The sequence below is a fragment of the Gallus gallus genome, chromosome 23 (genome assembly GCF_016699485.2).
Source record: "Gallus gallus isolate bGalGal1 chromosome 23, bGalGal1.mat.broiler.GRCg7b, whole genome shotgun sequence".
NCBI classification, from domain to species: domain Eukaryota; kingdom Metazoa; phylum Chordata; class Aves; order Galliformes; family Phasianidae; genus Gallus; species Gallus gallus.
Genome location: NC_052554.1, coordinates 6,135,752 through 6,149,636, shown reverse-complemented (window position 1 = coordinate 6,149,636; position 13,885 = coordinate 6,135,752). Strand labels below are relative to the sequence as shown.

Sequence of the window (13,885 nt, the reverse complement as noted above, 5' to 3'; positions counted from 1 at the left end):
CTTCGCAAATCCCCATTTAAGCGAAAATCACGCGTTTTCTCTTCGCAAATCCCCATTTAACCCGAAAATCACGCGTTTTCTCTTCGCAAATCCCCCATTTAAGCGAAAATCACGCGTTTTCTCTTCGCAAATCCCCATTTAAGCGAAAATCACGCGTTTTCTCTTCGCAAAATCCCCATTTAAGCCGAAAATCACGCGTTTTCTCTTCGCAAATCCCCCATTTAACCGAAAATCACGCGTTTTCTCTTCGCAAATCCCCCATTTAAGCGAAAATCACGCGTTTTCTCTTCGAGAATCCCCCATTTAAGCGAAAATCACACGTTTTCTCTTCGCAAATCCCCCTTTTAAGCGAAAATCACGCGTTTTCTCTTTGCAAGTCCCCCATTTAAGCAAAAATCATGCGTTTTCTCTTTGCAAATCCCCCATTTCAGCGAAAACCACACGTTTTCTCTTCAAGAATCCCCCATTTAAGCGAAAATCACACGTTTTCTCTTCCAGAATCCTGCATTTAACCCGAAAATCACGCGTTTTCTCTTTGCAAATCCCCCATTTAAGCAAAAATCACGCGTTTTCTCTTTGCAAATCCCCCATTTAAGCAAAAATCACGTTTTTTCTCTTCACAAATTTCCCATTTAAGCGAAAATCACGTCTTTTCTTTTTGGAAATCTTTCATTTAACCTGAAAACCACGCTTTTTCTCTTCAGAAATCCCCCAATTATTCGGAAATCACGCGTTCTGTCTTCGACAATCCCGCATTTATACCGAAAATCTTGCGTTTTTCTCTTCAGAAATTCTTCTGGGGCTGCCAGCCCTTAAATGAGGTTAGGGAGGGTTGGAGACATGCTCTGCCTCATCTGGTTTCACATGTGCATTGCTTCCACCTGTGCTCGTTTGGCTCCACCCCTCACCAGGTGCTCTATCACTGCTTCATGCTGTGATCTTAAAGATCCCATAAAGGCATGAAGCCAAAAAAAAAAAAAAAAAAAAAAAAAGTAATTGGGTCTGCCTGTCCAGCAAGGGGAGATTTATCAGTGGACAAGCTATGCTGGCCCGCATATTTTGATTCCAGTCTGTCCTCAAAGGCAATTGCTGAAATTTCTAATAGACTGGGTAGCACAGATTTCAATACTGATACAGCAAGTTGCTGAGAAGCTGCATGTGCAGCAAAAGAGCTAAGATTCCTGGTGTGAACAGAGCGAGTGCTGTCTGCCAGACTGCCTGGATGAGCTTATGGCTCCCCCGTGAGAAACATGTGTCACTACTCACTTTGCAATTGAAGACCATTGCAAAAATATTGTAGGATTTAGTGTCCTCAGTGGTTGAACCTGACACCTGTCTGTACGGCAGTGTGTAGTCTTTTGGCCCAAACCCCAAAGAAATAGGGAGGCTGCAGGGTGAGTACTTCGTGCAGCCCCTGAGCTTTTCAAATCAGATATCACTGACGTACTGCAGTACCCCATTTCTGCTGAGGCACGATGTGGGATTTATGAAGACATAGCAGACTTGGAGAACAGGCAAATCATCTCCAGAATGTGCTCCCTGTACAACATGCCCACTGTTGCAGGGGAATGGCATGGGGAAGGAAGTGACGAAATAAAGGGGAAAGCCTGAAAAAGAAATGGGGAAGGCATGGGGCAAGACATAGGGGAGTAAAGGGGAAAGGACAGAATACCTTAAGAGCAGCCTAAAAAGCAGTAACAAGCTCTGGGAGGACTGTAGAGTGCCAGATTCTGTATTGGGTGTGTATTTGTGTGTGTATATTGTCATTACCTGTATGGGTCAGGGTTGGAGTTGTCGCTTGTGAGCTCCTGCAGTGGAAAATTCTCGAGCAACTGCTGCAGTCTGTGCAGACTTGTAGGATGGGAGAGTGCATGGTAAGGACAGCCCAGCAGTCCTCAGCTGGATGAACTTCCTCTGTGTACCCATACTGTGAGCCATGCGGCCGTGCCTGCACAGCCCACTGCCTGCAGCTGCATCTTTGCTTCCTACCATCCTGCCCAGAGCCTCGAGGGTGCTCCCACAGTCCCCTGCCCACCCCCAAAATGCCAGAGAAGACATCTGGCAGCAGGATGGAGGAATCCCAGCACCCTGTTTTACTTCTGCCTGGAGCTCTCTCCTCTTCTGCCACATAGGGCTCCAGCCTGTGAAATGGCAATGATCTGGGGGAAAGGGAGCGCTGGCAGGAGCGACTGCTGCAGCTGACTGGGGAGGGTCTGCATACCCCATGCCCTTGTGGGTTATCTCTCTGGTTGCAGGAGGAAGGGCAGATGAAAAGCTGAAGATGAGCCTGCTGGACCTGCATAACTCTCAGACCATCTTGCCAAAGGCAGCTATGACACACTGATTCCTTCTATGCAGGTGAATTAATTTTTTCCATCTGTAAACTGAGGTGGAGAACTGCAGTTTTCATTAATCTTTGTGGAAACAATGTAATGATCCACACAAATCTCAGAACTGCAGCTTTGTGCAGTGTCTGCCTGTTTAGATATGCTAGGGCCTAAAGCTATTCATTTTATGGCTTTAAAAAGAATAAAAAGACAGAAATGAAACTTGGAGTTGAAAAAAAGCGCTTGGAAACAAATACATTAAAGTATGAACAAGACAGAGGCTGAGGGAACATTAATATGGCCGGGTACTTTCTGCCAACATGCTTTAATTTCGGTATAATTAAATTTGCTGAGCAGTTACATTTTGGTATGTGAATATTTGAAACAATGCAACAGATGCTGGAAAAAAGAAAAAAAAAACCCTTTCTCTTTTTTACAGATATTCATAAGCACTTAGCACAGCTTTCCTGGGCTTGGAGTACTTTTGGTCTGTTTTCTTCGTCTTTGCCCCCCTTCTAACTTCGTATTCTTCCCCCGTTTTCACAAGAGAGAACGGATCGCCAGGGGCTGCGCCGAGGATCCGTGTCACTCTCGTCGGAGTATTTCTTTCCACTGTCTCTGCTACCTCCAGGTGGCCAATGAGCGGAACTGCAGCTGTATGCGGCGAGAACGCAGTACGCATGCGCGAGCCACAAGATGGCAGTACGCATGCGCGGGATTCGAGACGGCAGTACGCATGCGCAAGGTTAGAGACGACAGAACGCATGCGCGAGCCGCAACACTGCAGTACGCATGCGCGGGAGTCGAGACGGCAGTACGCATGCGCGATTCTCGAGACAGCACTACGCATGCGCGAGCCGCGAGACCGTAGTACGTATGCGCAGGCTTCGAGACCGTAGTACGCATGCGCGAGGTTAAAGGCGGCAGTACGCATGTGCAACCTTCGAGACGTTAATACGCATGCGCAGTCATGGAGATGGCAGTACACATGCGCGAGCCGCCAGACCGCAGTACGCATGCGCGAGCATCGAGACAGCAGTACGCATGCGCTGAGCCGCCAGACTGCAGTACGCATGCGCGAGCATCGAGACGGCAGTACGCATGCGCGAGGTTAAAGACGGCAGTACGCACGCGCAAGCTGCGAGAATGCAGTACACATGCGCGAGCTTCGAGACGGCAGTACGCATGCGCAAGCCGCTAGACCGCAGGACGCATGCGCGGTCTTAGTGACGGTAGTACGCATGCGCGAGTTTCGAGACGGCAGTACGCATGCGCGGGCTTCGAGACGTCAGTACGCATGCGCGAGGCTAGAGACGGCAGTATGCATTCGCGAGCCGTGAGACGGTAGTTCGCATGCGCGAGATTAGAGACGCTATTATGCATGCGCGGTCATCCTGACGGCAGTACGCATGCGGGAGGTTATAGGCGGCAGTACGCATGCACGAGTTCAGAGACGTTAATACGCATACGTGGTCATCGGGACAGTAGTACGCATGCGCTGTGTTAGAGCCGGCAGTACGCATGCGCTGTCCGCGTGATGGTAGAACGCATGTGCAAGCCTCGAGTCGACAGTACGCATGCGTGGGCTTCGAGACGGCCGTACGCATGCGCGAGGTTAGAGACGGCACTACACATGCGCGACTTTATACACGGGAATACGCATGCGCGCCCGTCGAGATGGCGGTACGCATGCGCTGGCTTCGAGACGGCAGTTGGCATGCGCAAGCTGCTAGACAGCAGTACGCATGCGTAGGCTCCGAGACAGTTGTACGCATGCGCGAGCCGCGACACGGCAGTACGCATGAGCGAGGTTAGAGACGGCAGTACGCATGCGGAAGCCGGTGGATCGCAGTACGCATGCGCGGGCTTCGAAACGGTAGTACGCATGCGCGAGGTTAAAGACGGCAGAACGCATGCGCGAACCACGAGGCAGTAGTACGCATGCACGAGCTTCGAGACGGCAGTACGCATGCGCAAGCCGCTAGACCGCAGTACGCATGCGCGGGCCGAGACGGCAGTACGCATGCGCGGTCTTCGAGACGGTAGTACGCATGCGCGATTCTCGAGACGGTACTACGCATGCGCGGGCTTCGAGACTGTAGTACGCATGCGCGAGGTTAAAGACATCATACTCATGCGCAACGTTCGAGACGTTAATACGCATGCGCAGTCATGGAGATGGCAGTACTCATGCGCGAGCCGCCAGACCGCAGTACGCATGCGCGAGCATCGAGATAGCAGTGCGCATGCGCGAGCCGCCAGACTGCAGTACGCACGCGCGAGCATCGAGACGGCAGTACGCATGCGTGAGTTTCGAGACGACAATACACATGCGCAAGCCACTAGACAGCAGTACGCATGCGCGGTCTTAGAGACGGTAGTACGCATGCGCGAGTTTTGAGACGGCAGTACGCATGCGCGCCGTTTGGGCAGGCAGTACGCATGCGCGAGCCACGAGACGGCCGTACGCTTGCGCGAGCCGCGAGACAGTAGTACGCATGCGCGAGCTTCCGGACGGCGATACGCCTGTGCTCTGTTAGAGACGGCAGTACGCATGCGCAAACTTCGAGAGTGCAATACGCATGCGCCAGCCCGGCGACAACAGTACGCATGCGCGGGCTTAGGGGCTTTAGTGCGCATGTGCGTTCCCGAGAGTTTAGTACGCATGCGCACGATGCCAGATTGTAGTACGCATGCGCGGACCCTGAGCTAGCAGTACGCATGCGCGAGCCCTGAGATCGCATTACGCCTGCGCGGAATGCCAGATAGCAGTACGCATGGGGTAGTCTGGAGACTGCAGTACGCACGCGCCGTCTTCGAGACGGCGGTACCCGTGTGCGAGCTATGAGAAGGCAGTACGCATGCGCAAGCCTCGAGACGGCATTACGCATGCCGGGGCGTTGAGACGGCAGTACGCCTACGCGATTCGGGAGACAACAGTACGCATGAGCGTGTTATGAGACAACACTACGCATGCGCGAGATTTGAGACATCAGTACGCATGCGCGACTTTAGAGACTACAGTATGCATGCGCTGTGTTAGAAACAGCAGTACGCATGCGCAAGCCGCGAGACGGCAGTACGCATGCGCGAGCCCGGAGACAGAATGCCTTCCCGTCGGCAGTGTGCATGTGCTCGCCCCCGTGTCGGCACTGCGCATGCGCGTGTTTCGTGTCTTCCTTGTGCATGTGGCAGTGCGTACGCATCATTTCGCATGTGCGTTTTCAGGTACACATCTACTAATGCAGCACTCAGGATTGGAAGAGAGAAATGTATCTCTGAGCCGGAGGTCCAAGAATGGACTGTCTGCACGCACCTCAGGGCTTCGTAGAAACGGATGATATTTATAAGCTTCACGGCTCATGTGCACCATTAACTGCAGGGCTAAGTAGACTAAAGATCGGTGGGTTGACGGCGCAGAGCGACCAGAAACTACATAAACTACTTCTGCGTGTCTGCGCGCATGTGTCCTGATGCCCCCGGCACCAAACAAACACGGCCGCAATTCCACCGATTGGCCACACGAGGGCATTAGAGACGGCGGAAACCACCTCGACGCAGTTCCGCCGACTGGCCGCGCGGCGGCACCAGAGACCGCGGAACTTCCCCGACTGCATTGACCGGATCGCCTGAGAACGCGGCACGATTCTCTTTTTCCTTTGGTGACAGAGGAAAAAAAACACAGAAGAAGAAGTGGGGGGGAGAAAGGGAGACGATGAAGAAAACCAAGGAAAATTTCGACACATATTCGACAAATTTCGACAATATTGTTTTTATTGTAAGCCTCTTTACACAAGGAATGATGTTGGAATGCAAGGTGCTGTACACTTTACACAGTGTACATTGACAACATCACTCGTTCCATTTGCCTTTATAATAATGGTTTTGGAAAGTTTTCACTGAATCCCTACTTACACAAACTGTTACAGTGGGTTAGAAATCAAACAACTGGCAAAATATAAACACCAGAGAATCCAAGATGGACTTCTGGCATTTTAAAACACACAAGTCCCATGGACAATACAACTCTCATTTCTTTGTACTGCAGAACAGCGAGACAGAAGTCAGACAAAGTGATTTGAATATCTGAAGAAATACATAAATATCAGTACCTTTGCAGGTGAGATGAACAAAATCCTTTTTCCTGCCGTTCTCATAGACACTCCTGGCTCTGGAACAAGGACCTGCCTGCAGGATCCCACTTTGCAACTGCAAGCCAGTGGCAGGAAGGGATCGTAACTAGCACAATATATTCCTGAAAACTACTGTGCCCGTGCAGATTCACAACCACTACTACTTCTGATGTCAACCAAGTGAAAACACTTTGGAAAGTTCAATGAGCATTTCACATAGAATTAAAATACACTAAAATGATTTGAAAAAGTCAAATTTCTGAATGATTTCTATATATGCATATAAGCAGCCTGGCTTTTTCAGTTTTTTTGTTTGTTTTGGTTTTCTTTGTAATAGAAAAATGAAGAATCTGTGTAGACTAAAAAAGGTTGGTTATAAAGTAGCATAAAAGTGCAGTAGCACGCATCACACAATGAGGCATATTTTCCTCCTATTGAAATGCTTACCATGAGTTTACAGAATTAAAGATCTGTATTTTAAAAAATGCATCCTTGTCTCTAAAGCAGCAGATGCTCTATCAGACAGAGAGGATGCTGCACAGGAAAAAGTCTCAATGAAAAACAGCAAAGAAGGGCTCAAACTGCATAACAGCTGGCTAAGCCAGGCAATTGACCATCTTCAAGAAAATAAAAACAACAGACCAGGATTTAGGACCGCAGGTCAGAAGTCTACCCTAGGTGTTTTACCTCCTCATACCATTCAGTCATACAGTCACTTTGATTTATTTATAAATGGAGGCCATCTCTAGGACTGGAGAGGGACAAACATCGTATTTCCAAAGAGGATAAGAGAACACATTCAGTAGCCAAATCCCTATTTCGCTCTGCATATTATAATACACTCTTAAGCAGATGTCAGTGCAAACTGCTGCAGCCATCAGTATACCATCAAACAGCAGCAGCAGCACTGCAGACACGTTCAGGGTCTGCCCTGTAGTGGTCTGTGGTTCTTCCACCTGTACTCTTTTGTGTAGTCAGCAGAACTACTTGAATTTAGTTCCATATATATATTTGTGCCTCATGTCAAATTAAAAACATATCTCAGAAAAGCCAAGTACTAACCTTCAGCTCAGAAGACTACTAACTGGGAAGGAATTTTAGCATGAAGATCTATGTTTCACTTCCACTTAAATAACTGGAAGCTTCTGTACCAGCAGGGATCAGTTTATAACTACTATACAAATAACTTCTTCAAATCCAGTAGTGACAGAAAAATATTATTTTAGCACTTGGTACACCACACTTTACAGTATAAAGAGTAATATTTCAATAAAACTAAACTTCCTATTTTTCACTATTGCAGGTCAGGTGGATTTGCTACACTTGAGAGACTAGTCCTCAGAATTAAAGTGCTTTGTAGAGCATTGGCATCCAAAATCTCGAACATGAGAGACAACTACAAGTAAAATCTGTTGTTGCTATATATAATGTATAGCAGGACAACAGGCATCAACGTGCGTACTCATTAAGTGTCTGGTTTTTGATAGCATCATGAGCAACACACAGTTTAACAGTGTATAGTACCCCCTACCTCCAATGTACAATCAAATGCTTTAGATTCATTCAGTATTGTTGCAGGTGGCTCCGGACGCCTTGTCTGCATGATCTTCTGTTTAGGATTTTTTATTTCTTCTTCCTCTTCTGTCTCACTTTCACAGACATGGACGACAACACTAGGAGTTGATTCTGTCCCTGCATGAAGCTCATACTTCTCCCCTGAGGAGCAGCAAACAAAGACCATGCTAAGAACATCCCCAAGGAACAGCATTAAGCCACTTCATCGCAAAAACTCCTTAATAGCTGCAGTAACACAACCAAAAGACAAGCAGCACACAAATTTTTAAGTGACATCTTTTATGCTACGCATTTATAGGACATTTCTAAATGGAAAACCATACATGCATTTGAAAATATTTAATGTTCCTAATTTCCTATGAAGTTATGTTGTTACTGTACCCAGCAGTGGCCTTCCGAGAGGACAAGGAAAGTAGCTCTCTTCTCTACACCACCACTTATCAGAACATTTCTCTCCTGTTAGGCCTGCAGACAGCTTCCTCCTCATAAGCACTGAAGCCAATTCAACAGATTACACAGCAAAGCACATCAGGTTCTGTGTGTGAATGATAAGCCTTCCTTTCAGGGAAAATAAACAGCACTGTTCTGAGTAAGACCCATGAAAAATTTTGATGATGTGACATAGAGTCCATATTAGCATCCTTAACAACTGAAGCCGCCAACCTGCAAGAGATTGAACATCTCATTCCTCTTCTTGTTTGTTGGTCAATACTAAAACTATAGCAAAATTCAGTAAAAGGGTGACACAGAGACAGTGCCACCCAGTCCAGTTCTGTGTTATAAATTCAGTCAGTTACACAATGAAGTAAACAATGAGAGCTCACTTAATTCAAGTAAGTAACCTCACATAAGAGAGATTTGGTTCTTCTCACTTTTGCACAGAAAAGTAGATAATGTCCTGGATAAGTACTTCTGAAGTTAGATAACACAACAAAAGCAGGTAAATATCCCACCTGGTCCCAACTTGGAGACAGCACAAAGGAGGTCATAGTTTATCAGTGGAGTTGCATCTTCACTCTGTTTCCATCCAACTGGGGGAGATGCAGGTGGTGATATCAGGAACTGTTTAACAGGTTGTGGAGGAAGAAGGTAGGACTTGTCTCCTACTTCACTAGACACCTGTACCTGAAGACAATGGCCAGGAGATGCAGAATAAAATCATAAACATTTATTTTTATTTAGTCTGCTTCCCCAGTAACATATGGCTGTTCTCTGTATTAACAATGTTTAATCCAGTCTAGATTCAAAAATAATAGCACAGTTTTATCATTTCTCTTGATACAACATTTCAGATAAGCAATGCAGGTTAAGAAACTGGTCTGTGTTGACAATGTAGCTGTTGATGAGTAGATAATATATCTCGTGTATATGAACAAGAGGTTAATGATTGTTTCAGAACTTCTCAGAAATGAAACTCATTGTCAAACACGAAGCAAGGGAGAAACAGGGACACATGCAGACCAAGTTAGCATTCCATAATACCTGTGCAAAATACAGCTTCAGTTTTTTTCCACTGAAGTCAGTTTCATGCAGTTCTATCCGTGCTCTTGCTGCTGCCTCTGGATTACTGAAGTTTATCCTTACTCTTCTAAAGCTTTTAAACAACTGGAATGTAACTTGATTATCGTAGACAGTGAAAAGTGCTTCAAATCTTTCCTAGAGACGAAGTACAAAGATTCTCCAAACACAACATGAACATTTTCACTCAAGGAAAACACATTCTGCTTTCACTTTCCTCTCCCAAATCCCCGTGCATTTCCTTAATGCTCTTCTAAACATGCATGCTCCATAGTTCTCCCTGCCTGTTCTATCTCACTACTAAAATTCCAGGAGTACACTGATGTGTAAAAGCCCCTGTAGCTCCTACAAACTGCCATCTAGTGACAGTTACCCAAAAGCACAGAGGTCAACACTTGCTGTACACTTGCACCTGACTTTCACCTGAGCATCTCCAAAAACACGATGCAAATCAGTTCATTTTTATGCCTGATAAAATAAAGCATAGAGTGCTTAAGGAAAGTAACAAAAAAAAAAAAAAACAGAACAAAGGATTAATGAGATTGCTTTAGGAGAGAAAGACCTACTACCAAATACTGTTTTTTGCAAAAAGGAAAAATAAAATAAACAAATATTACTGAATTAGAAATCTTATGTTCAATCTCCTCAACGATTAATAACTGTATTGTTAAAGGTTCAACTTGTTTTAATTCACTAGTCCCTTTTTAAAAGCCTAATTTGCAGATTCTTTCCCCCAGTTTAAATGCAGGTTTTCTCACTCACTGTAAGAAGTCAGGTTCAGATCAGCAGAAGAATGCAAACAACCTATTTTCAATTTTATCTACTGTGCTTTGATAACATTCAGTTACTCACAGAGATCTATGTGAGCAAGTGAGCAAAGAACAACTTTTAAGAACTCTTTCTAAAGGCAATACTTATTTGTTTAGTTTCAAAAGACTCCAATCTCTTTACACAAATCCTGTTGACTCCCATAATAATACTTATAGGATGAGGTTGCCACTGACTTCCATTTTAATTAGGACAAAAGAAACTCTACAGATGATGCCCACATTAGTTTTAGAATTATTAGTTTAGCAATTTTTTTCTGCAAGCTGCACCATCTCAGGGTCTTCATTAAATCAGAAAATCCATTCCTTCTGCACTTTGACCAAATTTGGTAACGAACAAACACAGAACTACAATCTAGCACAATCACTATTTCCCAAATTATGTTTGAAATTAACCAGAAGTTGTTACATCCACCAATGGCTTCATCGTGCATCCAATTACTCTGGTATCATTAGAGAAGAACACACTGTCCTCAACACACCTGATATGCTCAGACAGACTGTGGGAATACCTTCACAGAAAAAGGAAATGTGCCTAGAAGTGACAAATTCTTGGCAGACACGCGATGTAATTTAGCAAGGCAGCATTCCCAGTGCACACCTTCTATACCAGATAATGAATTATGGGGCACTGCTGTCACTGTAGCAGAGCTGAATTACTCTGGCGCAAGACTTAATGTTTCATTGATCAGCTGCTGCTTTCACTGCCTTTTTCCAGAGGTGGTAACAACCACTGACCCAATGGGAGGGTAAGCCACTCTCAAGAGGCTTCGGAGAATGCAGAATCAGAAATAATTTAGTCATCCATGATCTACAGGTGTATGCAGGAAGAGAGGTGCCACCTCGCCCTTTTCAGTTTTTTCCCCAAACACTCACGCGCTACAGATAATCATTTCTGATGCTCTCAGATGCAAAGGGCACACACAGATCTGACTGAATACAAAGATTGGCAGACCAGGGAAGATTTAGTTTATTATAAAGTCTTAAGCCACTTTCAAGAAGTTATTTTAGTTCAACACAGAACATGCATTCTGAGAATTTACTATAGTCTTTAACAGATCCTTGCCTTGAAGTAAAACACAGACATTTGCCTTCAGATTATACTTAAATCCTCCTTTAAATTTGGTACTCTGCAGGAAAAGAAAAATCAGAAGAGCCTTTTTGTAGGAGAAGCCCTGTCACCATTATTAGCAATTTCAAATGCCTGAACATAGCATTACTATCTCCTCTTGGGAAATCTACTCATTCTTGATCTGAGTTCACTGGTCAATAATTTGGGTGGCTCATTTCCTTCCCCTCAGCACAATACACAGCAGTACCGGACAAAACATCTCCCTCTGCCTCTATATTTGCAATGCCGAACCCAGATACAGCTCGCTTCACCTTACCTTTTCCTCCTGTACCTCAAACACTGCTTCATGCACACTGCAAGCAAACAGTGAGGTAGGCAAGTCGCTTAAATCCATCATCTCTTCGAAATCATCTTCATTTTCTCCAAAAATCATCTGTTCTTCTTCTTCTTGGTCGCTGCTGTACAGATCAGACTGGCTGTCGCTCCAGGACTTCATAGTATCTCTGAGCATCATTCAATCAATTCAGCACTGTGTTCCAGAGCTCCTGGGAAGGGTCTACCATTACAAAAACGCATTCAATTATGGCAAGAAAATACTGCACTGTGAGGTGTTTTCTGCCCTGTGTGATGATGGCAAGTCTCAAACAAGATGTCTGAAGAACACTGTAATAGCCTGAGCATCCCCACCGCTGCAAGGGAAACCATCATTTCTTTCAATAAGTAATAAATGCTTGAGTTTTGTTGGAGAAGTCATCATGTTCCTTTAGACAACGAAAACAGAAGCTCACACATTTTTGACTCACTGGAGTGAAAGCAGTTATGCCCTTCATCTCCTGCACACAGCTTGTAGGGAAAACTCTATACAAGTTAATTAAACATCTCAGCAACAAGTGCAACAGTCCTGCATGTTTTGCAACACAGCATTTATTGCAAGCGGGAAAACAAACCTGAGAAGTTTCCGTAGAGGGCTCTGAACTATGGAAAACATTGCTTCCATTTTACAGACACGTTTGACAAAGGAACTCACTGACGGTCTCGTTTTTAACTATAAACCCACGAGGTTAACACCAGTTTTGTCCAACTCCATCCCAGGGCTTACACAATGGTAACTGAGCACGGTTGGAATGTGGAAGAGGTTCCCTGGGATGGGATAGGATACGTAACAACAACCCATCGTTAATTAAGTAACGATGGTACGTTGACAACAACGTACCATCGTTAATTAAGTAACGATGGTACGTTGGTGTTACACATCTTATCTTATTAATTACCATCATTAGTTAAGTACTGACAGAAAAGATACTGTGAGAGGCGTTAACAGACGAGGCAGAAAGCAACAAGGCCAGAAGGGCCACCCCGAGCGGGATGGCAGCTGAGCATCGCTCCGTTCAGCCATCCCCGCGCCGAAAGCGCAGCGCTGCGCTCACTCGTCCGTGGAGCGCAGCCCCTGTCCCGGCACCGTCACACACAGCCCCACAGCCCACAGACCCTGCTGAGAGCCGCGGAGCTGGGCCGCCCCACACAGCCCAGGGCGCACCGCCCTTCAGATCGCGAGGAGCGATGGCGACGGGCGGCGGCAGCGCCGCGGGTTCCAGGCTCGCTCGCTCGCTCGCTCGCTCTCTCTCTCTCTCTCTCTCTCACACACACACACACACACACACACACACACACACACACACAACCGTGTGGAGACGGGGCGCGCAACGCTAAGGAACCGCTCCACCCGGCCCGGCCGTGCCCTCCTGCTACACAGCGCTCACCTCAGGATGGACGTTCGACCCCCACAGTAGCGGGACGGGGCACCTAGAGGGGGACGGCAGTCGGCGCCGTGCGTAGCGATCGCTGCGGGCGAAGAGCGGCGCAAGCGCGCCTGCGTGCGCGGCCCCTCATCCCGCATCGCCACGGGGAGCTGGGAAGGAGGAGGGGGTGGTGACCGGGATGGAGGGGGCGACGATGCGCATGCGGCATCCACGCCCTCCCGAGGCTGAGCGAGGGGCAGCGCTTCAGGGCAGTGCGTCAGGGGTGGGTGTGGGTGGTTGTTCGGTCTCTGTTGGGCGGTCTCAGGCTTCAAAGCGGATAGTTCTGTGGAGAAGGGGGCGCCAGGCTGCAGAACGAACATCGCTGGGACGGAACAGGCCGCACGCAGTCCTGGTTTTGGCATAAATACAGACGTTTCTGCGGCTTAAATGCTCTCTTGGAGTTCGGACATGGAAAAGGGCCATAATCTTTCCCTCGCAGGAAATGGCATTGCTAGGAAACAGCTGTAAGCTGCCTCAGCCACAACAGCCTGTACTTGAAGGATGGCATCTCCCAAGTGCATCGTTTCCACTGTGTATCAGAGGTCTGTGCTGTCCCAGAGAAGCTGCTTTCTTCACCTCAGTGCTGAGCTGGCAGGCGTGCAGAGACTGCATGCCCTCAGTCATAGAGTGCTCT

At 46.9% G+C, this 13,885-nt stretch overlaps 2 protein-coding genes across 5 annotated transcripts; one reads left to right on the top strand and one right to left on the bottom strand.

Moving 5' to 3' along the window:
- The first annotated feature begins 3,451 nt into the window (after positions 1-3,451).
- Positions 3,452-6,703, top strand: LOC124417365. Of its 2 annotated transcripts, none has more exons than XM_046903631.1 (2): positions 3,452-4,633; positions 5,556-6,703. In XM_046903631.1, exons 1-2 carry the CDS (start codon positions 4,297-4,299, stop codon positions 5,666-5,668), a joined length of 450 nt encoding a protein of 149 aa, XP_046759587.1. In that variant the 5' UTR covers positions 3,452-4,296; the 3' UTR covers positions 5,669-6,703. The 2 variants fall into 2 exon arrangements, with proteins under 2 accessions (XP_046759587.1, XP_046759588.1); XM_046903632.1 differs by having other exon boundaries at positions 3,452-4,704; positions 5,556-5,936.
- RCAN3 (RCAN family member 3) lies at positions 6,084-13,355 on the bottom strand. Of its 3 annotated transcripts, none has more exons than NM_001030907.2 (5): positions 13,213-13,355; positions 11,769-12,008; positions 9,518-9,691; positions 8,989-9,160; positions 6,084-8,176 (listed from the first exon to the last, which is right to left on the bottom strand). In NM_001030907.2, the coding sequence occupies exons 2-5, from the start codon at positions 11,964-11,966 to the stop codon at positions 7,968-7,970; spliced, it is 753 nt and encodes a 250-aa protein (NP_001026078.1). In that variant the 5' UTR covers positions 11,967-12,008; positions 13,213-13,355; the 3' UTR covers positions 6,084-7,967. The 3 variants fall into 3 exon arrangements, with proteins under 3 accessions (NP_001026078.1, XP_024998769.1, XP_024998770.1); XM_025143001.3 differs by having other exon boundaries at positions 11,769-11,997; XM_025143002.3 differs by having other exon boundaries at positions 7,168-8,698.
- Between the last annotated feature and the right edge of the window lie 530 nt (positions 13,356-13,885).